The sequence below is a fragment of the Schistocerca gregaria genome, chromosome 5 (genome assembly GCF_023897955.1).
Source record: "Schistocerca gregaria isolate iqSchGreg1 chromosome 5, iqSchGreg1.2, whole genome shotgun sequence".
NCBI lineage: Eukaryota > Metazoa > Arthropoda > Insecta > Orthoptera > Acrididae > Schistocerca > Schistocerca gregaria.
Window position 1 is genome coordinate 660,724,619 of NC_064924.1, and position 20,033 is coordinate 660,744,651.

Sequence of the window (20,033 nt, forward strand, 5' to 3'; positions counted from 1 at the left end):
TTTTCACTATCACATCGGAAACAGTTCCCCTAGGAATGTTTAGGAGTGTGGAAATCTCGCGTACACACGTATGACACAAGTGACACCCAGTTACCTGACTACCTGACCACGTTCGAAATCCGCGAGTTCCACGGAGCGCCCATTTTGCTCTCTTACCGTGTTTAATGACTACTGAGATCGCTGATATGGGATACCTGGCAGTAGGTGGCAGCACAATGCACTTAATATGAAATTCGTATGTTTTTTGGGTATCCGGATACTTTTGATCACTTAATATATCACTTCAATACTTTCTCGAACTTGTATAAAGCAACTCTAATCTTTCCTAATACTATTCCTTCATTCGTGGAAATCAGCGCATACTACAGTGATCACTTACCCAATAACAATAAAGCGGATGTTGTCTTTACTACACTTTGTCCGTATATGGCACTAACAAAGTTTCTACGAAAGCTGAATGCTCACACTCTTATCAGCAACTAGGATGTATTTATGATTTCAGTTCGAATAAAATTCTTCCGATTGTTTGATTATGGCGTGGGATAATATATTCCAACGTTTCGGCAGCTCTTACAGATTTTTATCGTCAGGGTGCTATGTATTATCTTGATTTAGTGGTAGTTTGGTTCCACATACATCTCTGCATCTTCCTGTCACTTCAGTCACAAGACGTGGCTCTTCAGGAACCTATACTACGTATAGATGTGAGGAGGATGCATTTGTCGACTGCACGTCACCTTTAAGTGCCCCTCATGGTGCAGGGTGAAAGGGTTTCCCAGTACGTTGGAAGGCAATCTTGCATACCTCCGCGGCTGTCTTTTATCGGGCCAATGAACATCGATAAGATAATAAATCGCCTACGGCTGGCAAACAGTCCGCACATCACGATTGGACGTCACTTGTGGCTGAAAGCGGTCGGCGATCGGACAGGTAAGTTTACTGACTGCATGCGCCGAGCCGCACTGCGCTGCAACGCTGGTGTGATTGTGTGGATTGGTAGACGCGTTCATCTAATGGGTTCGTTCTCCGTTAGGTTAATGTGACAGAATTACTAAGTGATAGCCGGAAACGTCTGTTACGTACACGTCGATGTTCGACGTCCTTTGACCACAGGAATGTATAATCAAGATCTACAGTTCTTCCTACATACTAGAAGTGCTCCGTGAGTGAAAAAATTAAGGAAGGGAAGCGACAGTTAACATACCGTTGACATTGAGGTCGCTAGGCGCCGAGCATTAGCGCCGTTGTACATGAGAGTGAGTCGGGAAATCAGCTGTAGCCGTGTAAATGGAATAACCACGGCATTCACCAAAAGTGATTTAGGTAAAGCACATAAACCCTAGGTCATAAGGTCAGAGGGAGATATTAACCAAGCCGTCATCTCGCTCGGTCTCCGTGACCACACGCTGATACGCAGTTAAAGAAAAAGTATTACAAATAATATCTTAGTCATTTAATTGCATTCATCTCTGTCGTTCCCGCTACACATACAAAAAATTTACCACTTATGATGAGAATAGTTTCCTTCTATGAGCCAAACAAAGAGGAAGTGGGAAATTCGCCTGCTAGAATCGAGAACAGAGTATCGATTTCATGGTATCCCACTTCTGAATATTTTTCTTTGCTACCTTTTTTCTTTAATTTAAACATGTAAAAAAGCGTCAACCGAAAACATGAAATGTATACAATAAAATGAATGAAAAATCTGACAAACAGCGTTGCATTTTGATCAACTGGCGCGACACTATAAGACAGAAAAATTTTAACACATCTCTCGGATTATAATAGGGAAAACGATTCTTAAAGTTACATTTATGCGAAATACGGATGCAATTCCAGTCTGACTTCGTATTTGACAGCTGTGCCAACGACATAATGCTATCTATAGTGACATTCTTTCTGTAATAGTTTCAAATAAAACATCGACGTAATTAATTTCCACACGATTAAGCAACATTCATTCTTGGAATTTTGCAGCCAACATAGGCAAAGTGTATTTAAGAATGTTTTCTGACTAATTCATCTTCTTTGTTCTTGCTTAACAAGGCAGTGGTATAATTTACGGTAAGTAGAAACAAGGTGTCCAAGAGAAAGTTAATATTCAAAATGTAATCGCAATTCTTTTTCGTAGACGGTAAAAAAATTTCTTAGACTTTTACAACTTGAACAGTCTTCTCCAAGCACCTTGTCTCTGCTTTTTTCACGTGTTATTTCACTGTGTTGTAAAAACTTGAAGAACAAAAAAATTCAGCACACAGAAACGCTATGCTTGAGCAACTGAAGAATTATAAGGCTGAACGTTACTGTTCTATTATTTTCTATCATATCTTATCTGTTGTTTGTGGCAGATCTGTGCGTCTCTATAATCTCTCTCCCCCACTGAAACAGAGATCATTACAACAGAAAATGGCCCGCACAAAGCCCGCAGGAGGAATGAATGCTGGAAGACGGCATTAGAGACTAATATATCGTCAGCGTCCAGGCCATTAGGGTAGCAACGTTAGCTAAGTTGGAAAAGGAAGGGTGGAAGAAAACGACAGTGATCTATTTTAAGAACATTCCATGCATTCAGCCCACCTAACTTGGGCAGGGAATAAAAAATAAATTATGAGTTGACGTGGCCGAACGCTAATTTAAGCGCTGCTCTTCGTGAATACAAGTCTATTATCTTAAAAAACTGCATCATGTTGTTCAGTCTTTTCCAGGAGAGAGGCTGTAGATAATATCGATTTCAGCAATAACTTACGAGGCAATCTATGATAAAAGGTCGTTCAAAGCGCTGCAGACACGCCTAACTGTTTGTTAACAGCCGACTCATGATTTGTATTACGCACCATGTAGCGAAGAGCATCTGGATTGTCATAAGAAAATGCAATTAATACATCACCATGTCCCCGTCTCATGTATCAACGTGTAGGACGGGGTTACACTGTCCATTACCGATATCAAAATCATTTAACGCTAGCTTATTTCCAGTAATAATAAGCAATAGTTTGGCGAAAAGCGATAAGCCTATCTTCACCCAGAAATTTTACGAAAAGGTACCGTTGTGGATATTTCAGTAGTATCGTGAAGTATGTGTTCGAGAACATCCTTTAATTGTTCAGTAAGATCCATGTTAGGATTCTGGGCTTTTTCCGGAATCGTTATGTTTTCTTCGTGAAAGAAACGTAGGAACATTCGAGTGTGTGCTGAAACGTAATGCCTCCGAATTTTTTATATGAAAATTCTTAAAGCTTTGTAAATAACACAAACGTTACTAATCTTCTACACGTTTATTTTTCATGTCTACAGCCGGCCGGAGTGGACGAGCGGTTCTAGGCGCTACTGTCATGAACCGCGCGACCGCTACGGTGCAGGTTCGAATCCTGCCTCGGGCATGGATGTGTGTGATGTCCTTAGGATAATTAGGTTTAAGTAGTTCTAAGCTCTAGGGGACTGATGACTTCAGCAGTTAAGTTCCATAGTGCTCAGAGCCATTTGAATCATTTTTTTCTTTTTTCATGTCTACATATTTACATCTCAGCATAGTCTTCCTGGCGACGAACATATTTCTGCCAACAAGAAACCAGTTCGTTGATACTGTCATTGCCACAGCCTCACCTCTGCTTCCACCCCTTCATCACTATCAAAGCGAAGTCTTCGAAAGTGTTATTTAAGCTTGCGAAACAGATGAAAATCAGATGGGGCCAAGTCGGGAAAACGATAAGGGCGATCGATGACAGAACCCGAGGAGTCGCATTGTTGAAGACGTCGCAGTGTTCGCGCTTGGTCTAGCTTTGTCGTGCTGAAGCAGAGGGTGGTCCGTGTGTGGTCGGACTCTTCGAATTCGAAAATTGATAACAGGCCGCTGCTTCTGACATACCGAGATAGTCACGTTACATACCACCATGTTGCAAGCTACAGTACTACTATAGCGGCAGAGGGCTGCAAAGATGTAGACATGAAGAACAGAGATTTAGAGTGTTGATAAAGTTTTTTTCTTTATTCAAAAACTTTTAAGAGTACGTGTCCTCGGAGTCTTCCGCGGCGGCACCGTCTGAATAAAATCTCCTCTGTTTTCAAGATGCGTCAATTCGAATAAAATTCTCGAGCTTTCGATGGCTGTTTCCGCTATGGTTTCAGTCCTGACGACGACGGCGCAGACAGCCATCGAAATCTCCAGAATTCTATTCGAACGGACGCAGCTTGAAAACAGAAAATATTTTATGCAGCTTTAAGAGTATTCACATAGAAAATTCGGAGGCACATGTTTTCAGCACGCCCTCGTATTTCTGCTAGGCAATTGTCACGAGCAACAGACTGCAGATTGTCTGAGCAGCCAACATTAAAATTGCTACACTACGCAGATGAAGTGCTGCAGACGCGTAATTTAATCGACAGGAAGAAGATACTGTGATACGCAAATGATTAACTTTTCAGAGCATTCACACGAGGTTGGCGCCAGTGGCGACACCTGCAACGTGCTCACATGAGGAAAGTTTCCAACCGATTTCTCATACACAAACAGCAGTTGACCGGCGTTGCCTGGTGAAACGTTGTTGTGATACCTCGTGTAAGGAGGAGAAATGCGTACCATCACGTTTCCGACTATGGTAAAGATCAGAGTGTAGCCTATCACGATTGCGGTTTATCGTATCGCGACATTGCTGCTCGCGTTGGTCGAGATCCACTGGCTGTTAGCAGAATATGGAATCAGTGGGTTCAGGAGGGTAATACGGAACGCCGTGCTGGATCCCAACTGCCTCGTATCACTAGCAGTCGAGATGACAGGCATCTTATCCGCATGGCTGTAACGGATCGTGCAGCCACGTCTCAATCCCTGTGTCAACAGATGGGGACGTTTGCAAGACAACAACCATCTGCACCAACAGTTCGACGACGTTTGCAGCAGCATAGACTATCAGCTCGGAGAGCATGGCTGCGTTTACGCTTGACGCTGCATCACAGACAGGAGCGAATGCGATGATGTACTCAACGACAATCCTGGGTGCACGAATGGCAAAAAGTCATTTTTTTCGCATGAATCCAGGTTCTGTTTAAAGCATTATGATGGTCGCATCCGTGTTTGGCGACAATGCGGTGAACGCACATAGGAAGCGTGTATTCGTCATCACCATACTGGCATATCACCCGGCGTGGTGGTATGGGGTGCCAACGGTTACACGTCTCGGTCACCTCTTGTTCACATTGACGTCACTTTGAACAGTGGACGTTACATTTCAGATGTGTTACGACCCGTGTCTGTACCCTTCATTGGATCCCTGCGAATCCCTACATTTCAGCAAGATAATGCACGATAGCATGTTGCAGGTGCTGTACAGGCCTTTATGGATACAGAAAATATTCGACTGCTGCCCTGGCCATCACATTCTCGAGATCTCTCACCAATTGAGAATGTCTGGTCAATGGTGGCCGAGCAACTGGCTCGTCACAATACGCCAGTCCCTACCCTTGATGAACAGTGGTATTGTATTGAAGCTGCATGGGCGGCTGTACCTGTACACGCCATCCAAGCTCTGTTTGACTCAACGCCAAGGCGTATCAAGGCCGTTATTATGGCCACAGGTGGTTGTTCTGGGTACTGATTTCTCAGGATCTATGCACCCAAATTGCGTGAAAACGTAATGACTTGTCAGTACCAGAGTAATATATTTGTCCAATGAGTACCTGTTTATCATCTGCATTTCTTCTTGGTGTAGCAGTTTTAATGGCCCGTAGTGTACGACACTTGTAGGGTGTTTCTTTCAGATGTATCACGTCATACAGAGCATAAAACGTGATGCATCTGGAATGGCCACGCTGTGGACGTCCAGTTGCGCCACTGACTTGCAGATTCTTGCACTCGTTACTGATGAACAGCATTCAGCATGGATGGATGAACCAGGCGCCAGCTATGGAGGCTCATACGCAGTAACGTCATTGAGGAAATTCTGCTGTGGTAGCCCATTGGTTGATTTGCGTGACCAGTTACCCAGTAGTAGCATGCCTATCAGCCCACACACATCCCCGAAGCTGTCACTCACCCGTGTCGTCTATAGCCCGTGCTGTACCACTACTGCTTCGACGCCGAATTTGGATAGCGCCATTTTGCTGTGCACAGTATACTTTAACCACAGCAGCACGCGAACAATTAACAAACTTAGCCTTTTAGGAAATGCTTCCACCCTTGTCCCGAAAGCCAATAATCATTCCCTTTTTGACGTCAGCTAAATCACTCCGTTTCAGGATTACGACAGCGACTTCACAGTTTTCCGAGTCCCACTGACTCACTTTACTTTTCCTCCACTGCTATTGCTGCCACTTGCCAACTGTGAGCGGTTACTGCACGTTGACGTCAATCATAGGTCGTGGTCAAAGTAAAGCGACTGGATAGTGTATTAGCGACGATACTCTGACCTAAGTTCATACTACTTAAAACACTAGACTCATTGTTGTTGTTGTTGTGGTCTTGAGTCCTGAGACTGGTTTCATGCAGCTCTCCATGCTACTCTATCCTGTGCAAGCTTCTTCATCTCCCAGTACCTACTACAACCTACATCCTTCTGAATCTGCTTAGTGCATTCACCTCTTGGACTCGCTCTATGATTTTTACCCTCCACGCTGCCCTCCAATGTTAAATTTGTGATCCCTTGATGCCTCAGAACATGTCCTACCAACCGGTCCCTTCTTCTAGTCAAGTTGTGTCACAAGCTTCTCTCCACTATTCAATACCTCCTCATTAGTTATGTGATCTACCCATCTAATCTTCAGCATTCTTCTGTAGCACCACATTTCGAAAGCTTCTATTCTCTTCTTGTCTAAACTATTTATCGTCCATGTTTCACATCCATACATGGCTACACTCCATACAAATACTTTCAAAAACAACTTACTGATACTTAAATCTATACTCAATGTTAACAAATTTCTCTTTTTCAGAAACACTTTCCTTGCCATTGCCAGTCTACATTTTATATCCTCTCTACTTCGACCATCGTCAGTTATTTTGCTCCCCAAATAGCAAAACTCCTTTACTACTTTAAGTGTCTCATTTCCTAATCTAATACCCTCAGCATCTCCCGACTTAATTCGACTACATTCCACTATCCTCGTTTTGCTTTTGTTGATGTTCATCTTATATCCTCCTTTCAAGACGCTATCCATTCCGTTCTACTGCTCTTCCAAGTCCTTTGCTGTCTCTGACAGAATTACAATGTCATTGGCGAACTTCAAAGTTTTTATTTCTTCTCCATGGATTTTAATACCTACTCCGATTTTTTCTTTTGTTTCCTTTACTGCTTGCTCAATATACAGATTGAATAACATCGGGGAGAGGCTACAACTCTGTCTCACTTCCTTCCCAACCGCTGCTTCCCTTTCATGCCCCTCGACTCTTATGACTGCCATCTGGTTTCTGTACAAATTGTAAATAGCCTTTCGCTCCCTGTATTTTACCCCTGCCACATTTATAATTTGAAAGAGAGTATTCCAGTCAACATTGTTAAAAGCTTTCTCTAAGTCTACAAATGCTAGAAACGTAGGTTTGCTTTTCCTTAATCTATTTTCTAATTAAGTCGTAGGGTCAGTATTGCCTCACGTGTTCCTGGACTCATATTCCGAAGAAAAAACCATTTTTGGCTTTCTGTGAGTCTCTTAAGCCATTTCAAATGTACGATCCACAGTCATTTCTTTCTCCGATCCTTCAACAATTCAAAAAAAGGACTGTCTTTGAGGCCATCGACGTAAATGAGGTGTTAAACTTTATCTTTTCTTTGGATAAAGAGTGACAATATTTCAGTTGAAATGTACGGGGCGTGTTTTTTTAAGTAAGTATCGTTATGAAATTAAAAAAAGACGTACTAAGATATCTCGATAAATTTATTTTTACATGAAAGTCTGTACCTTAATCTACTTTTCTACATAATTTCCGTCAATATTGAGGCACTTGTCATAACGTTGTACCAGTTTTTGAATTTCTTACTCATAGAAGTCTGCCGCCTGACTTGTTAACCACTGCATTGCCACTGCTTTGATTTCGTCATCGTCTTGAAGACGCTGACCGCCCAGGTGTTTATTCAAGTGCAGGAACAGATGGTAGTCACTGGGCGCAAGATCGGGGCTGTACGGAGGATGATCTAGAGTTTCCCATCGAAAAGATGTGATGAGATCTTTGGTCTGATTCGCCACATGCAGACGGGCATTGTCTTGCAGCAAAACGATGCCCTTGCTCAACTTCCACAGACCGTTGCTTTGATTCTGGTGTGACGTAGGCCACCCATGTTTCATCGCCAGTAACAATTTGGCTTAAGAAATTATCACCGTCGTTGTGTAACCGCTCATGGAAAGTCAATGCACTGTCTAAACGTTTGGTTTTGTGCACATCCATCAACATTTTCGGTAGCCAAGGTGCGCACAATTTTCGGTAATTCAAGTGCTCGGTCACATTGCCATACAAAACACTACGAGAAACATTAGGAAAGTCATGAAGCAAGGAGGAAATCGTAAAGCGTCTGTTTTCTCTCACCTTATTGTCCACTTCCTGCACCAAACTTTCATTAACGATCGAAGGACGCCTACTTCGTTGTTCATCATGCACATTTGTGCGGCCATCTTTAAATGCTCTCACCCACTTTCTTACCATTCCATCACTCATAATGTTTTCTCCGTAAACTGCACAGATCTCACGATGAATATCGATCGCTTTTAGGCCTTTAGCACCAAGAAATCTTATAACAGCCCGTACTTCGCAGTCGGCGATCCGATTATCGGATGCATCTTTAACACTCAGTACACAACGTAAACGTAAACATGGAAGAATCAAACTGTAATGGCGCCAGTGTGTAGATTAAGGGACAGGCTTTCATGTAAAAATAAAATTATTGAGCTATCTTAGCACGCCTTTTTTTAAAATTTCGAAACGGTACTTACTTAAAAAAACGTGCCTCGTAATTTTCTTAATAATTAGTTTCATGCAGTTTATCACAGGAATAACGGAATAATTCCGTCGTGTCACAGGTTAAATCTATTGTTATTCGGATCCATTTATTTAAGGAAAACACAGAGCAAGTAGGCTACATCTCAAGGACAGAATCCGAAATCCGTAATGTCTGATGTACCATCGTTCAATTCTTCGTTGTTTTTTCCCTTAGATTCCGATTAAAATATTCAAGAGAGGAAGAGGTAATTTCTGGTTACAGTACGTGTGTTCCATATGCGCACATTTTCACTATCATAACATATTTTAAAGTATATAATAACAATAATAATTGTTTCTAATTTCAGCAGGCGAAACAAAGTGACAAAGGTCCAGGTCAGGGATGAATGGTGTGAATCCCATAGAATCCACCGAAGATGACTCCAGCTACGATGGGGATGAAGATGTGGGGTAAGTAATACGACAGTTCATAACCGTTTGACATATCCACTACAGACGCCGAAGTGCCCTTCCGCAAGAAACGTAACACCTGTGCCTCATTTTCTCATTTTTTTTCTTTTATTCTAGTAGTGTATTCCGGTCCCATACTAAAGGAGAAAATAATTCTGATCAAATTAGAAAGACTTACCTAGGACATATTCACAGTGCATGGATCACGAATCGTATGCTATCTGCTTACTTTCGCTGTTCAAATACTTTGCTGCGGAGACTGGTATTGAACAGAGGAACTGGGTGGGGACTGAATTGCGGAGGGGGAACCAGAATTGATTCTGGCACACTATGTGGTACATACCGTTGCTTACACCCACACGGTGACATGCAGGATACGGAATAGTCTTGTGCCTATGTCTTTCAGGTGTTAAGGCGGTTTTTACACGTGAAAATCATTGTTACAAAGCGAAGTGAGCTAAATGTAGAAAAATGTATTAACCAGCTGAGCTAAAATATCACGCACTTTCACGTTACACTCATCTAAAAAGAAAGTTAAGATAGAAAATGAAAAAATACACGCGCACAAATAATTATTTACGTTCTCCCCTTGTATTTGTTGATAGAACAGCGCACCCAATAACAGTGGTCGTTGGACTCCGAGTACCAGCAAGACCCCCTGGAATATCCTGTTAATAGTAATATTGCTTATTGTACCCACTCTGCTTCATTGTCTGCGTTGAAGAGACAACTGTAGCTTCAGACAAGTTACTGTATACTCTCTTTCGAAGAAACTTGTCGTATGGTACGGTAATTCGTGAAACATCTCTACTGTGGCCTACTGATTGTTGGCTTTTGTCTTGGACTCCTGGTCGATGTCCGTTTAACGATTTTTCTGACGTTTCGCCAGCACAGGTGGCTGGCGTTGTCGAGTATCCAACCTCCTTTGTTGGCTGACTGGAGTCGAACCCGCGGACATAGGTTGTATGTAGCTGTCACGTCGACGCCTGCAGATCTGTCCCTGGTCGTTCAACATCTACCTCTACATTTATACTCCGCAAGCCACCCAACGGATCGTGGCGGAGGGCACTCTACGTGCCACTGTCATTACCTCCCTTTTCTGTTCCAGTCGTGTATGGTTCGCGGGAAGAACGACTGCCGGAAAGCCTCCGTGCGCGCTCGAATCTCTCTAATTTTACATTCGTGATCTCCTCTGGAGGTATGAGTAGGGGGAATCAATATATTCGATACCTCATCCAGAAACGCACCCTCTCGAAGCCTGGATAGCAAGCTACACCGCAATGCAGAGCGCATCTCTTGCAGAGTCTACCACTTGAGTTTGCTAAACATCTCCGTAACGCTATCATGCTTACCAAATAATCCTGTGACGAAACGCGCCGCTCTTCTTTGGATCTTCTCTACCTCATTTGTCAACCCGACCTCGTACGGATCCCACACTGATGAGCAATACTAAAGTATAGGTCGAACGAGTGTTCTGTAAGCCACCTCCATTGTTGATGGACTACATTTTCTAAGGACTCTCCCAATGAATCTCAACCTGGTACCCGCCTTACCAACAATTAATTTTATATGATCATTCCACTTCAAATCGTTCCGTGCGCATACTCCCAGATATTTTACAAAGTAACTGCTACCAGTGTTTGTTCTGTTATCATATAATCATACATTAAAGGATCCTTCTTTCTATGTATTCTCAATACAATTACATTTTCTATGTTAAGGGTCAGTTGCCACTCCCTGCACCAAGTGCCTATCCGCTGCAGATCTTCCTGAATTTCGCTGCAATTTTCTAATGCTGCAACTTCTCTGTATACTACAGCACCATCCGTGAAAAGCTGCATGGAACTTCCGACATTATCTACTAGGTCATTTATATATATTGTGAAAAGCAATGGTCCCATAACACTCCCCTGTGTCACGCCTGAGATTACTTTAACGTCTGTAGACGTCTCTCCATTGAGAACAACATGTTGTGATCTGTTTGCTAAAAATTCTTCAATCCAGCCAGACAGCTGGTCTGATATTCCGTAGGCTCTTACTTTGTTTATCAGGCGACAGTGCGGAACTGTATCGAACGCCTTCCGAAAGTCAAAGAAAATAGCATTTACCTGGGAGCCTGTATCTAATATTTTCTGGGTCTCATGAACAAATAAAGCAAGTTGGGTCTCACACGATCGCTCTTTCCGGAATCCATGTTGATTCCTACAGAGTAAATTCTGGGTTTCCAGAAATGACACGATACGCGAGCAAAAAACATGTTCTAAAATTCTACAACATATCGATGTCAGAGATATAGGCCTATAGTTTTGCGCATCTGCTCGACGACCCTTCTTATAAACTGGAACTGACCGTTTGTAGCCACTGAAAAACCACCGATCATCTCGTTCCCTAGTCTGGGTAAACCTTAGGTATATATGTCGCTGAATATTGCTATGATTCAATAAAACTAACGATTTTCACTATCTTCGTCATTATAAACACATTTCATCACTAGTACACAGCTAGGAACTCAATACAAATAAAAGACGAACTTATTCAAAGTGTCAACGTTCACATAGTGTATGAGCAGAATAATACTGCATAACAGTGTTGGAGAATTCACCAATGAGGGCTGACGTCCGAAATCATGTCATTGTTTCAGCGTCAGCCATGAGCTGTAACCTTGGTTTGATGTAGTTATCCGTTCCTGTCGCCATCCACATCCAATTCAGCGTAACTGCTGCGTATGACATCTACATACATACATCGCAAGCCATCGTACAGTGTGTGGCTGAGGATATGCTGTCCCACGACTAGTCATTTTTTTTTCCTGTTCCAATCGCAAACAGAGCTAGGCAGAAACGACTGTCTATACGCCTCCACACGAGCCCAATTTCTCGTATTATATCTTCGGGGTTCTTACGCGAAATGTTTGTTGGTGGCAGTAGAATCGTTCTGCGGTCAGCTTCAGATGCTGGTTCTCTAAATTTTCTACGGTTTTTCGGAGGGAAAGTCGCCTTCCCTCCAGGGATTCACGTTTATATTCCCAAAGGATCTGCGTAACAACTGCATATTCTTCGAACCTACCGTTAACAAATCTGGCGCCCGTCTTTGAATTGCTTCGATGTCTTCCTTTAATCCGACCTGGTACGGATCCCAAATACTCGAGCAGTACTCAAGAACAAATCGCAACAACGTCATATATGCGGTCTCCCTCACAGATAGTCCACACTTCGCTAAAGTTCCCCAGTAAACCGAAGTCGACTATTCGCCTCACCTACCTCATTCCATTCCATGTCGCTTTGCAACGCTACGCCCTGATATTTAAACGACGTGATTGTGTCAAACAGGACACTCCTACTAATACTGCATTCGAACACTACGTGTTTGTTTCTCCTACTCATGCGAATTAACTTGTCTACAGTTAGAGCTAGCTCCCATTCATCACACCAACTGGATAGTTTGTCTACGTGATCCTGTATCCTCCTACAGACACTCAACTTACCGTACACCACAACATCATCAACAAACAACTGCAGATTGCTGCATACCCCGTCCGCCATGTCACTTACGTATAAATAAAATAATGATGGTCCTATTCAGTCATTTGTAGATCTTCCTCAGAGGCTTTTTCCTTCCACCGTCCCTTCAACTGCCGTTTTCATTACGACTTGCGTCGGAATATGCGTCTCGCCATACTAGGAACGTTTTTTTCGTTGCAGACCTTCTTCACTCTTTACTCAACAAAAGCATCTGATCTTCGCCAGTCTTCTGTAACACGATATTGCAAAGGTTTTTAATCATTTCCTTTCTGCCTTCCCCAGCGTCCTTGTATCAGACGCACAAAGAACTGTTCTTCAAATATAGCTTCCCTTTCACGACGTTTATACACTGAACAGCAAAAAACACTGGTACACCTGCCTAATATAATGTAGGATCCCGCGAGGACGGAGAAGTGCCTCTGGACGACGTGGCAAGGACTTGACTAATGTCTGAAGTAGGACTGGAGGGAATTAACAGCGTGAGTCCTGCAGGGCTGTCCATAAAGCCGTAAGAATACGAGTGGGTGGAGATCTCTTCTGAACAGCACGTTGCAAGGCATCCCAGATATGTTCAATGATGGTCATGTCTGGGAACTTTGGCACCCAGCGGAAGTATTTAAACTCAGAAGAGTGTTCCTGGAGCCACTCTGTAACAATTCTGGATGTCTGGGGTGTTGCATTGTCCTGCTGGAATTGCCCAAATCCGTCGGCATGTACACAGTGAGGTACATGGCAGAAGGTACGTACCGTTGTACCAGTTATTAGGGTTTCTTTCTGTTCCATTCACGTATGGGGCGTTGGAAGAATGATTGTTTGAATGTCCCTGTGCGTGCAGTAATTATTCTAATTTTATCCACTCGATCCTTATGCTAGCAATACGTAGGGGCTTGTAATATATTCCTAGAGTAATCATTTAAAGCCAATTCTTGAAACTCTGTTAATAGTCTTTCTCGGGGTAGTTTACCTCTATCATCAAGAGTCTTCCAGTTCAGTTCCTTCAGTAACACTCTCCCACGGGCTAAACAAACCTGTGACCATTTGTGCTGCCCTTCTCTGTATACGTTCAATACCCCTGCTAGTCCTATCTGGTAACGTCCATACATTTGAACAATATTATAGAACCGTTCGCACGAGTGATTTGTAAGCAATCTCCCTTGTAGATTCATTGCACTTCCCCAGTATTCTATCAGCTGCTTTATCCACGACTGAACCTATGTGATGTTCTCATTTCATATTTCTACAAAATGTTACACCCAGGAATTTGCATGAGTTGACCGATTCCAGCTGCGACTAATTCGTATTACAGTCATGGGATACTATGTTTATTCGTTTTGTGAAGGACACAATTTTAACATTGCTGAACATTTAGAGCAAGATGTCAATCTTTACACCATTTTGAAATCTTACCAAGATCTGACTGAACGTTTACGAAGCTTCTTTCCGGTGGTACTTCATTACACATAACTGCATCATCTGAAAAAAGGTTGATTTTACTATTAATATTGTCTGCAAGTTCATTAATATACAACATGAACAGTAAGGGCCCAAGCACAATTCCCTGGGGTACATCCGAAGTTACTTCCACATATGACGATGCCTCTCCATCCAAGACAACATACTGTGTCCTCCCTGCCAGAAAGTCGTCAGTCCGGCCACAAATTTCACTTGGCACTGCATATGATTTTTGAAGAACTCAGGCAGCAACGCTGACAATCGTACTCGTATACAGAGTGTTACAAAAAGATACGGCCAAACTTTCAGGAAACATTCCTCACACACAAATAAAGAAAAGATGTTATGTGGACATGAGTCCGCAAACGCTTAATTTCCATGTTAGAGCTCATTTTAGTTTCGTCAGTATGTACTGTACTTCCTCGATTCACCGCCAGTTGGCCCAGTTGAAGGAAGGTAATGTTGACTTCGGTGCTTGTGTTGACATGCGACTCTTTGCTCTTCAGTACTAGTATCAAGCACATCAGTACGTAGCATCAATAGGTTACTGTTCATCACTGACGTGGTTTTGCAGTCAGTGCAATGTTTACAAATGCGGAGTTGGCAGATGCCCATTTGATGTATGGATTAGCACGGAGCCATAGCCGTGGCGCGGTACGTTTGTATCGAGACACACTTCCAGAATTAAGGTGTACCGACAGGAAGACGTTCGAAGCAATTGATCGGCGTCTTTGGGAGCACGGAACATTCCAGCCTATGACTCGCGACTGGGGAAGACCTAGAACGACGAGGACACCTGCAATGGACGAGGCAATTCTTCGTGCAGTTGACGATAACCCTAATGTCAGCGTCAGAGAAGTTGCTGCTGTACAAGGTAACGATGACCACATCACTGTATGAAGAGTGCTACGGGAGAACCAGTTGTTTCCGTACCATGTACAGCGTGTGCAGGCACTATCAGCACCTGATTGGCCACCACGGGTACACTTCTGCGAATGGTTCATCCAACAATATGTCAATCCTCATTTCAGTGCAAACGTTCTCTTTACGGATGAGGCTTCTTCATTCCAACGTGATCATATTGTAAATTTTCACAATCAACATGTGTGGGCTGACGAGAATCCGCACGCAATTGTGCAATCACGTCATCAACAAAGATTTTCTATGAACGTTTGGGCAGGCATTGTTGGTGATGTCTCTATTGGGCCCCATGTTCTTCCACCTACGCTCAATGGAGCACGTTATCATGATTTCATACGGGATGCTCTACCTGTGCTGCTAGAACATGTGCCTCTACAAGTACGACACAACATGTGGTTCGTTCACGATGGAGCTACTGCACATTTCAGTCGAAGTGTTCGTACGCTTCTCAACAACAGATTCGGTGACCGATGGATTAGTAGAGGAGGACCAATTCCATGACCTCCAAGCTCTCCTGACCTCAACCCTCTCGAGTTTCATTTATGGAGACATTTGAAAGCTCTTGTCTACGCAACTTCGGTACCAAATGTAGAGACTCTTCGTGCTCGTATTGTGGACGGCTGTGATACAATACGCCATTCTCCAGGGCTGCATCAGCACATCAGGGATTCCATGCGACAGAGGGTGGATGCATGTATCCTCGCTAATGGAGTACATTTTGAACATTTCCTGTAACAAAGTGTTTGAAGTCACGCTGGTACGTTCTGTTGCTGTGTGTTTCTTTTCCATGATTAATGTGATTTGAAGAGAAGTAATAAAATGAGCTCTAACATGGAAAGTAAGCGTTTCCGGACACATGTCCACATAACATATTTTCTTTCTTTGTGTGTGAGGAATGTTTCCTGAAAGTTTGGCCGTACCTTTTTGTAACACCCTGTATACTTAATCGTTTTGTAGGGAGCCGTCCTGTTACGCATAACATAAATAACACACCCGGCATAAGTACTGAGCACAGGGGTTTAATTATGTGTTGAATCAATTTGAAATTGGCAATGAAGCGTTAATTTCGCGTCTACACATGGTACTTGTAGATTATCATACAATGAAGTGCCAAAAAAACTGTTATAGACATGCGTATTGAAATACATACGTAAACAGACAGAATACGGCACTGCGGTCGGCGACTCCTATATAAGGCAACAAGTGTCTGGCGCAGTTGTTAGAAGGTTACTGCTGATACAATGGCAGGTTATCAAGATTTAAGTGAGTTTGAACGTGGTGTATAGTCGGCCCACGAGCGATGGGACGCAGCATTTCCGAGGTAGCGATGAAGTGGGGATTTTTCCTTATGACCATTTCAAGAGTGTGCCGCGAATATCAGGAATTCGGTAAAACATCAAATCTCCGACATTCCTGCTGCCGGAAAAAGATCTTGCAAGAACGGGACCGACGACGACTGAAGAGAATCGTTCAACGTGACAGAAGTGCACCTCTTCCGTGAATTACTGCAGATTTCAATGCTCAGCCATTAACAAGTGTCAGCGTGCGAACCATTTAACGAAACATCATCGATATTGGCTTTCGGAGCCGAAGGCCCACTCGTGTACCCTTGATAACTGCATGACACAAAGCTTTACGCTTCGCCAGGGCCCGTCAACAGCGACATTGGACTGTTGATGACTGGGAACATGTTGCCTGGTGGGACGAGTCTCGTTTCAAATTGTATCAAGCGGATGGACGCGTACGGGTGTGAAGACAACCTCATGAATCCATTGAACCCGCATGTCAGCACGGGACTGTTCAACCTGGTCGAGGCTCTATAATGGTGTGAGGCGTATGCAGTTTTACTGACATGGGAAACCTGATACCTCTAGATACGACTCTGACAGGTGACACGTACGTAAGCATCCTGTCTGATCACCTGAATCCATTCAAGTCCGTTGTGCATTCTGATGCACTTGGTCAATTCCATCTGGCGATTGCGACAGCCCATACGTCCAGAATTGCTTCAGAGTGGCTCCAGAAACACTCTTCTGAGTTTAAACACTTTCGCTGGCCACTAAACTTCCCAGACTTGAACATTATTAAGCATATCTGGGATGCCTTGCAACGTGGTGTTTAGAAGAGATCTCCACCCCGTCATACTCTTACGGGCAGCCCTGCAGGATTCATGGTGTCAGTTCCCTCCAGCACTACTTCAGACATAGTGGAGTCCGTGCCACGTCGTCTTGTGGCACTTTTGCGTGCTCACGCGGGCCCTACACGATATTAGACAGGTGTGCCAGTTTCTTTGGCTCTTCAGTGAATTCTACATTCGTTAACACGATGGTGCCCCTTTGTCACCGCGTTTATACGACGTCGCGTCGTCGTCGTTCGATTCAGAGATACGTTCCTCGCCGAATAATGAAGTGAAGTAACAAGAGGTATATTAGCGTGGTCGAAATGAATGTGCATGCGCAACCAAGTTATCCCCCCCCCCCCAACCTCCGTTAGCTTTCTAAAAATAGCTCGCTGGATGTCGTCTTGTACTTGTACTTACTGTACCATCCAGTTCCATAATGGGGTTGTGCAGTTACCGAATTACTTCGCGCCTGTAGATAGGCAGCCCAACGAATCGGTTTCCAAAGCAGCCTGTGGTCGTACCTTCCCACACACAACGCGTCGACCGTTGCATGGAGCTTCACACACTTAGTGAATTTTGCCACATAATAAACGATGCCCATATTACGTATTTGTGATGTGACTTTGGAGAAATGCCCTATCCACTGATATGTGCCTATTTTATGTATCAGTTTTAGTTTTCGTACACTAATCTTCTGAAACACTGGACGAGCTTACGAAGAATGCTGTACAATGAACCATGAAATAATATTTTACAAGATATGATTTTACGATTCGGGCGTCCACAGTTTAGATACATGATAGAAATATTTTACAATTTTTTTAACTATTAAAATCTTCAAAAAATTTGGTAGTTGCCTTAGCTGTTAGTAGCACCTTTATTACAGGATCATGCACAACCTCTTAACGAACCAATGTTAAATCAGTCATATTATTCTGGTTAATTGCCTTCACACGTCAAGCATAGTCATCTCCCCGCCATGTGGCTTTTGAGGGTAATACTCATCACAGGTGAGCGTTCATATTTTTCTATCCAAACATGGGTTCATTCCAAGGTCTTATTTTAATTTCTTTTTTTAGGTCCATATTCGCAGTTCCCAGTGCTCATTTAAAGTGCCTGTGTACGTTACCCAACCGAATTTTTGATGTTTCATCTGGTAATCGACGAAATTAGGCGGCCCTGGAAACTCGAACGCGATCCGAACGTTGGGAGACATGTATTTTTCACGAACCAATGTTCAATTAGTTATGATTTTGTTACCCAGTAATTCTGGGTAATTGCCTTATTTTTACTATGACTGTACCTTACAATTCATATTAAATGTTTTCACAGATGTATATAACTGAGAGTGCGATTAAATCATCGCAAAATCAATTATGTATGATCCTATGGTAAGGAATTACTACCGGCCAATGCGGCTGCCAAAAGCTTTTTAAGGAGATTCTAGTTGATTTTAAAATAATGTAAAATATTTCTAATATTTTACAGTTGCAAGTATACAAAAGTAATAATTAATAAAGAGCAGGCAATAAGAACAAATATTAATTTGAGAGTAGAGAGAATAACAGCTGATAAAGTTGCAAATAAAGCATAATTTGGGGAATAAGTTTTAACTGAAAAAACCAGAGTTCCTGTTATTACCAAATTTTCAATTCTTTTTCATTGGATGAATTCGATTCTCAAAACGTTAATTGGGGGCCACATAAGAGGATTATGCATTTTGCATTTAATATTTATTCTAAAGCTTAATAACCTGTTTCATTAGAACATGTTCAGAATTATAGGGAACTGTATATTTGGTGAGAGTAGACCTATATATTGAGAGATTTTGATAACATAAAGTGAATCTGAGAAAGATAACCGTTAACTCTCAGATAAAAAAAATTAAAAGTTCAGTGACAGTTACAGTAAAATAGGTTTTATTGTAACTCACACTAATTACTGGATTACTGAGGTTTGTTCTGATGGCTGTAGTGGCCGAAACGTCGTAATAATAAATAAAAACACATTTCGTTATTCGTAAAGCAGTATAGTCTGCGAAGACATTTTTGATGATCCTATTTATTAGTTGGCAAATGTACTGTTCCCCGCATGGTGTAACTTCTGCCAAGATGATAGCGCTCCAGCTCTTAATGCTGGAAATGTCAGTTACTGTCAGATTAATATGAAAAAATAACGTATTCCTTGGCCTCTGCAGTCACCTACTTTAAAGGTTATTGAGCCAGTGTATTCAGTGTCCATCGAACACTGAAACTCATCACCCACACTTTCCTGGTCTAAGAATGATCTTAATGGATGTACGGATTTGCCCCAAAATAATCATAGGATATTACAGTATGCAAAGTAAACAAATTTACACGTTGCCCTAGCAAAAATAGTTGAAGTTCATTCTTACAGCACAGACAAAAGCATTTCATTTCTCCACAAGATACCGAATGCCATAGTTGCAAGAAAGCTTTTTATCTGTACTGACGTGAGTAGTAAGAATTTAAAATGTTCGCGTTCACTGATGGTGATGATCAACCTGGGCAGTGAAATTACGTTCCTGCAAGAATTCCAAATCAGAAAATGTATGCACTGTCTTTTGTTGCCGTTATCCACATGTTATGGGCATTATTCTTGAGATTTCAATTTAAATAGGTTTCTGACA

At 42.5% G+C, this 20,033-nt stretch overlaps 1 protein-coding gene across 1 annotated transcript in view; it reads left to right on the forward strand.

Moving 5' to 3' along the window:
- The first annotated feature begins 879 nt into the window (after nt 1-879).
- The window catches only part of LOC126272657 (chitin synthase chs-2-like), a 248,861-nt gene continuing 229,707 nt past the window's right edge, over nt 880-20,033 (forward strand). Inside the window, exons 1-2 of the mRNA XM_049975666.1 lie at nt 880-930; nt 9,265-9,367. Of these exons, the coding sequence (XP_049831623.1) occupies nt 9,300-9,367 (68 nt within the window). The 5' untranslated portion in view covers nt 880-930; nt 9,265-9,299. The remainder of the gene's footprint in view (nt 931-9,264; nt 9,368-20,033) is intronic.